The sequence below is a fragment of the Gavialis gangeticus genome, unplaced genomic scaffold, assembly GCF_001723915.1.
Source record: "Gavialis gangeticus isolate Ggan-Ray unplaced genomic scaffold, GavGan_comp1, whole genome shotgun sequence".
In the NCBI taxonomy this organism is placed as follows: domain Eukaryota; kingdom Metazoa; phylum Chordata; order Crocodylia; family Gavialidae; genus Gavialis; species Gavialis gangeticus.
In genome coordinates, this window is record NW_017729006.1 from 44,338,368 (window position 1) to 44,345,727 (window position 7,360).

The 7,360-nt window shown below is 38.5% G+C and overlaps 1 protein-coding gene across 2 annotated transcripts in view; it reads left to right on the forward strand.

Moving 5' to 3' along the window:
- The window catches only part of RECK (reversion inducing cysteine rich protein with kazal motifs), a 129,669-nt gene that overhangs the window by 61,861 nt on the left and 60,448 nt on the right, over positions 1-7,360 (forward strand). For both annotated transcript variants that reach the window (XM_019509153.1, XM_019509152.1), the window contains exons 6-9: positions 2,465-2,498; positions 4,029-4,226; positions 4,778-5,045; positions 6,231-6,410. In XM_019509153.1, the coding sequence (XP_019364698.1) occupies positions 2,465-2,498; positions 4,029-4,226; positions 4,778-5,045; positions 6,231-6,410 (680 nt within the window). The remainder of the gene's footprint in view (positions 1-2,464; positions 2,499-4,028; positions 4,227-4,777; positions 5,046-6,230; positions 6,411-7,360) is intronic.

Here is a 7,360-nt window from a genome sequence, read left to right on the forward strand (position 1 = left end):
AAAAAAAAAAAAAAAAAAAACCCAACTGCATACTGGGTTGCATTAACAGGAGTGTCACTTTCAAATCAAGAGAAGTGATTCTTCTGCTCTGTTCAGCACTGATGAGATTTCACCTGGAGCATTGTGTCCTGTTTTGGGCCCCATGCTTCAAGAAGGATATGGACAGATTGGAGAGAATCAGCACAGAGTGATAAAAGTGATTAGGGGCCTGGGAAGGAAGACTTATAAGGAAAGGCTGAATGACCAAGGACAATTTAGTTTGGAGAAGAGAAGACTGAGGGGGGATTTGATAATCACCTTTCAGGTATTTGAAAACTGTTAGGGTGAAGATGGGCTTTTCTCTGTGGCTGTAGGGAACAGGACTAGGAACAATGGCCTTGATCCACAGCAGAGACAACTAGGTTGGTATATTAGGAGGAACTTTCTAATTATGAGGGCAGTCAAGCATTGGAACAAATTACCTAGGGAAACTGTGGAATATCTATTCTTGAAAATTTTCAAGAGCAGGTTGGACAGGTCCTTGGCTGGAAAATCCTGCCTTGAGCAGAAGACTGGATTAAATGACTTTGTGAGGTCCCTCCTAGCCCTACTTTTCTGTGATCCCGTGATGAATGTTGTTAGTATGATGGTCAGGGAGGAGATAATAGAAGTGCATTCTCATATTAAGTCCTTCATTTTTTCAGAATCAGTGTAGTTTACAAATTTCATAAAATGAGCAGCAGCAAACCACCACAGAAAGCCATTGGTTCAAAAAGGATGCCTCCTTTTGCAGGTCCAACTTTCAGAAAAGCTGTAAATTCCTTATGCCGTTTTCTCTTTGCTTAGATAGAGTATGTTCAGTGAGCCTTCTTTGTGTTGTAAAAGATTCATACTTTAATTAGAACAGTTTTACCAGAGACTGAATTCCAAGCAGTCTGAATTTTGCGATTTGCGGGATCCTTCATTTTTATCTTGTAAGGTCGCAACAATTCTTGTTGTTGGGATATACTGTGCAGGGATTTTAATCATATGGTTTAACGCTTGCAGAGCAGAAATTCTGCAAAAAGGATTGGAGAAATTTTTGGATGAAAGGGGCACCAGTAAATACTGAGCCACAGGAATTAGGGGTACAGCCATTGAACCAGAACTTACTGGATCTTAAATGCTGGAGGTTGCAGGTGAGAGAGGAACAGTGTGGGGAAAACCTCTGGTCATACCTAGTTCACTTTCCCTTTCAGCATCCACTCTGCCACTGTGTGATATAGGATACTGGGCAAGATGGACCTATGGTCTGATTCAATAAATAGCAATTCTTATGTTCCTCTGCTTTTTTGTCTAAATCATTTTACATATAACCATGCAGAACTTCACTTTACAATGTTCTTCAGAAAAAAAAAGTGAACTTTGTAATAAATTGACCTAATAGTGAATGATATTGGGACCTAATGAGGGAGTGGGCCCTTTCCTATGCTTGTGTTTTAATATGTTCATATTTGAATGAACAATGCAGAGTGAAGAAATCAGTGTCTTGACAAGTTACTTCTTTTGTCCGCTTCATTTGCATCCCTTCAGTTCCAAGTACTTGATATTTGTCATCAACATCAAGTTCTTTTTTGCCTGATAACTTTATTTTGTAATTAGTAAAATTAATACATCATCTGGTTTTCATTAAGGAGTTCTGGTGTTCAATCAGTTCAAGAATTCAAGGTCTGTAGAAGCAGCAGATGAATGGATAGATAGAATTAAACTTCTTCTGTGTTTTTTCTAGTTTTTCCATTGTGGTGGAATTGATTCTTGCTGAACTTCCAATATTCTTGGACCCCTTTATCCTCCAATTTATCTACCCATGTCTGTTTCTCAGAGTTGTTTAAAATCTGCCCTTCTTGAGGTCTTTTAATTTTGTTTTGCTAGACTCATCCCTTCCCTTTCTTAGAATCTTGATCATAGCATGTTATGATCACTTCTTCCCAAGTTTCTTATCACATTCACATTTACAACCAATTCTTTCTTATTGGTCAGATACACCTATGTCTTTTTTTCATTTGGTGAAAATCTCCAGCTTTTTGTACTTCCTTTTGCCTTCCAGGGTTATGATTTGCTAAGGGCCATATATGAGTTCAACTCCCACTGATTTCTAATGGAATCCCAACTGTAACCATTAATGCTTTATCTTTGTACATCTTAATTTTATCTTTGCAGTAGTTCATAAAGATCTCTCTAGCTACTTGATTAAGTTCATGAGAATATATATGTATTTGTATATATATAAAAGAATTTGTGGTGATAAATGCTCTTTTACACATCCTCTTTCATTTATGGAAAATGAAAACTTTTGTTTTCATTTGTTTATTAGATAGAATTTAAGAGTATTTTTTACTATTTTTAACAAAGTGGTATTCATAAAATGTTAATAAATTGCCAAATTTAAATGTATACGTTTTTATTCTGTTTTCACTAATTATTTTATATTTTGTTTTGTTTTCAGAATGCACTTTTTAGTTGTATTAATAGAAATGAAAGTAAGTATATTTTTTACAGTTGTATTTATTAATATTTATTTTTCTCCATTTTTATTTTCCTTGTCTGTGTATCTTCCTCTCCTCTTCTCCCACATGAGAAGTTAGCATATGCATGCATGTATTTATAATCCATGAGTAGTTCCTCCAGAAATTATTCAGACTATTCATGTAACTAAAATAAAATCTTAAGTGTTTGCAGGATTATGTTATCCTCCAGCCCCATGCATGTGTGTTGCCCCCCCCCCAATGTTCCTCTCCACCCCCTGCGGCTGGCCTCATGGGCCCCTCCCCCCTCACTGCTCCCAGTGTGGCCCTGTACACCCCCCCTCCCACTGCCAATCCACCCCATGCTGCCAGCAGCTCCCAGAAAGAGGGGGAAGGGGAGCTTGCATGCGGTGGCAGCCACTGACACCTGGCGGCACGTAACATGCATTCCTTCCTCCCTCCCTCCCTGCCGCCTCCCCCTCTCTGCTGGCTGTTGGGGGGGGAGGTGCGGTGGCGGTAGGGGGGCACTGTCACGAGAAACCCCCCCTTCCCATTCCCTCTCCCCTCCTTCCCTCCCTTCCTCCCCTCTTCTCTGCCATTGCCGCCTCCCCCTCTCTGCCAGCTGTTGTTGGGGCGGGGGGTGGTGGCTCCCTCGCCCCCTCTGTCTGTAATGCTCTGGGCCTTCGCAGCCAATCGGTGCACACCCTCTCAGCGGTGCATGCACATTTGGTCCAGAGCGTTATGGACAGACAGACAGATGGACACACTAAGGCTTTTATTACATTAGAATTTAGATACATATGCGTATATCTCTTTTATTGCCTCTGATTTATTTTAAGGTACCTATGAATGCTTGCTTAGAAGTTAATCGTTTACTTTATTTCTTCTTGTTTTATTTAAAGTAAAAAAACCCCAATTAAACAACAAGCAGTGGTGAAACTAATCAACCAAAATATTTTCATGTTGCAGATGTCTTAATAGAAAAATTTATGCAGAGGGAAAAGGAGGGGAAGAATAAACGGCACATAAAAATTACACAATAATTTTCAGGAAGTGTCTGTATTTAATTATGTGAACTTTATTCCTTTGCTTTTGAATGAGAGGTCAGGTGCTATTTTGAGTACTTTTATTTTATAAACATCAAATTTTATAAATTATAACTTTCATTTATGTTGTATTTAAGTTATACCACGGGACGCATATGATTGTATTCAAGATTTTATATATATATAGCAATATGCTGCAAAATAAAATGCATTTCATGAAAGCACTTTTGTATTCAGGTCTGCTTGCAGAGGTTGCTAAGCAAAACAGAAAATATTGGCCTCATTTGTCTGCTGTAAGGACACGCACTCTTACAGTTGCAATGTTTTTAGTGTTGCTGATAAGAAGTTGTTTTTTTCTTTCTAATACTGGCTTTCCAATATTAGCTTGGCTATTGGTCAAGTCCATAAGTGAATTGTGCTATAAAATATATATGGTCTGTGTTTCTATATTCAGGATACATAATTCTGTTTTTCGTCTTTCTTTTTTTCTGTTTTTTAGTGGGATCAGTTTGCTGCAGTTATGCAGGTCATCATACAAACTGCCGAGAATATTGTCAAGCAATTTTCCGGACAGATTCCTCCCCTGGTCCTTCACAAATTAAAGCAGTTGAAAATTACTGTGCTGCTATTAGCCCTCAGTTAATACACTGTGTGAATAACTACACACAATCATATCCAATGAGAAATCCTACAGATAGTAAGTAAAGAAGCTTAAGTTTTCCATAAACTTCATAATCAGAGAAGTAATGCATTGAAAATGTTTCATATAGAATCTAATATACAATGATAATTTTTGGGAGGTTTTTATTGATAGTTATGATATATTTATTAATACCCTAACCCAGGGGCAGGCAGTTATTTCAGGAGGAGGGCCGCTTACTGAGTTTTGGCAAGCCATCGAGGGCTACATGACAGGCAGCCAGGGGCAGATAAATATAAATTTTCTAAATTTTTTTAGGGGCCTCACAGGCCAGATAGGATGGCCTGGTGGGCCGCATCCAGCCCGCGAGCCGTATTTTGCTCACCCCTACCATAACCACTTCTTTTTTTCCTTTGACAGTTCTGTCTGTTAGCATTTAAAATGAAAGAAACATGTTTGTCATTGCTCTTGATTTATTATAGAAGTTGAAGTATATTATTATTTTTATAGAAGTGTTATTATATTTTAACAGAAAGCAAAACTGTGACTTTTTTGTTGCCATTATGCCGGTCAATAGTAGATCATTTTTACTTTTGTTTGGATATTAGGTTTGTACTGCTGTGACAGAGCAGAAGATTATGTCTGCCAGACTGCTTGTAAAAGGATTCTAATGTCAATGAAAACAGAACTTGAAATTGTTGATGGACTTATAGAAGGCTGCAAAACGATGCCTCTGCCTCAGGATCCCCTCTGGCAATGTTTTCTTGAGAGTTCAAGGTCTGTTCACCCTGGAGTCACTGTGCATCCTCCTCCTTCAACAGGCCTTGATGGGGCTAAATTGCATTGCTGTTCTAAAGCAAATACTTCCACTTGTAGGTCAGTATCTTTATGGTTTTCATCAGTGAAATACAGCTGTTCAGTGGTTTATGACAGGGATGCAGACCCCCTGGCCTGTGGTTCACATCCAGCCTGTGAAGCCATAGCATCTGGCCTGTGGGGCTCCCCTTAAGTTGGGAAATTTGCCAGAGGGGGAGCAGTGGCAATTAATAGCTCCACTCCTCCTCTGCTGCCAAATTCCTAAAACCTGCATGGCTGAATCAGGGCCAGATTGCACCTCCACCCCCAAGACCGCACTCCTCCCTCCCTCCCTCCCCCCCAATTCCCCAAGCTCTCCTGCACCATGTGGCTGGATCCAGTCCACTGGCTGAATCTGGCTCTTGCCTGGACCAGACACTGCCCATCCAGCTAATGGGGTGGAAAGGTTGGGCACCATTTTTTTATGGTATATAAATCACTAAAAATGCATAATCAATTGTAATGTTTCAAGTTTGTACTGTGCTTGATAGCTAAATCATGCAATGAGGGAAAATATACTTTGTAACCTTAAAATCTATCAAGTACTGGGCAAGCTGTGAATTCTATCTTCAAATTTACGATTGGCAATTATCCAAGCTAAAAACTGTTTTGTAAATATTTGTCATAATCAAGGCAGTCAGGTATACAGAAAGTAACATGATTACAAGCAGTCAAGCTAAAATTCATTTTGCAAGTCTGGAAGGGTCTTCCTGGGCCATCAAGTCCAGTCCCCTGCATTCACAGGTGCTTGTTAACCAAAGAAATCCCCAAAAGCAGCTGTTCAAACCTTCACCTACAAGTACAAGGAACAAAATCTGAAACACTACATCTTGAGTAAAATCAGAGATGACAAGGAACCTACCATCCATAAAAGTGGGTAGGGGAATGCTAGCCTTAAATTTAATGTTTAGCTTCTTGCAAAGTTTGGCAGAATTATTTGCATTGGATGTACCTGTTTCAAATTTTTAATTTTCCTTCATGACCATCTAGAGATTTACTCATTTCTTTGTAACTGATGGCTGAGGTTCTAGAGAACAGCTTGAGGGTCTTTCTTCATTCTCATATTGGTTCCAGGCCTTCAGCGGGTCCAAAATGCAAAACTTCCATTAATTTATACTTTTATGATTAAAGCCAACTGTTTTTTGGTGTAAAACTTCTGAATGATTGCTTTTCTTTTCATTTGATTGACTTTGTTTGTTCGTTCAGGGAACTTTGCACTAAATTGTATAGCACAAGCTGGGGCAATTCACAGAGTTGGCAAGAATTTGATCGCTTTTGTGAGTATAACCCAGTTGAAGTTTCCATGTTGACCTGTTTAGCAGATGTACGAGAACCTTGTCAGCTGGGCTGTAGAAATCTAACTTACTGCACTAATTTTAATAACAGGTAGGAGAGATGCACTAAATATTTTATAAAGGAATTCCTGTACTTTGAGTAAAAATGTTTTTTCCAGACTTATAATCTACATATAGTCTTTTTCCCATAAATAGTTTCTTAATACGAGGGTGATTTTTTTAACATACTTTTCTTATGAACTTTTTTTAAAAACACGTTAAATTTTAATATCTTAAAAAATACAAAAGCATATTTCCAAGAGACATGTTAAGTATTATTATAATGAGACTGACTGAAATAAAAATTCACATGTATTGCAAAAGCTTGCCATTTGGTAAAGTATTTTTGTTTCTTTATCATGCAGGACAATAAAAAAAATAATTGCTGCCTCAACAAACTTGTAATTGATTTAGTTATATATCTACTTCTGGGAATACAGTTGCCAAAACTGTCTTTAAAATTAATTGCAGCTCCACTTGTGCTAAAGCAAAACCTAGAATTTTACAGTTCTGGTTTTGATTTTTTTTTTTTAAGTTGGTATGGGGTGTTGTGTATTTTGAAATACTATTTAAACCAGTTTGATGCTTATAGATGGTTGTTGGAATGTTGTGTTGGGAAATCAGGGGGACAGGTTCCACACCCCTTCTTAGTGATGTGAGCCTGAAATGCATATCTGCTGCTTCCTGGGCAAGTTAGGTATTAGATATATGAAAAGGAGAAGATTGTCCAGCTCTGGTTGCTAACCCCTCCTAGTAATGGATATTTGTCCAGCCACAGTGTTTTTTAAATTGGGTATATATGTAATCACGTACCTGCCCAATTGGTGCATAGTGTACTACACATGCTCAGTATACACGCATGCTTCTGCATAGATCTAGGTTGTAGGGCTGTGCAAAGCTTCACTCCCCGATTTTGATTCGGTAGAGATTTGGCCTGATTTGGTGGCCGAATCTCCGAATCAAAATCGAATCAAAGGACCCTTTAATCTGTCTGAATCGAAT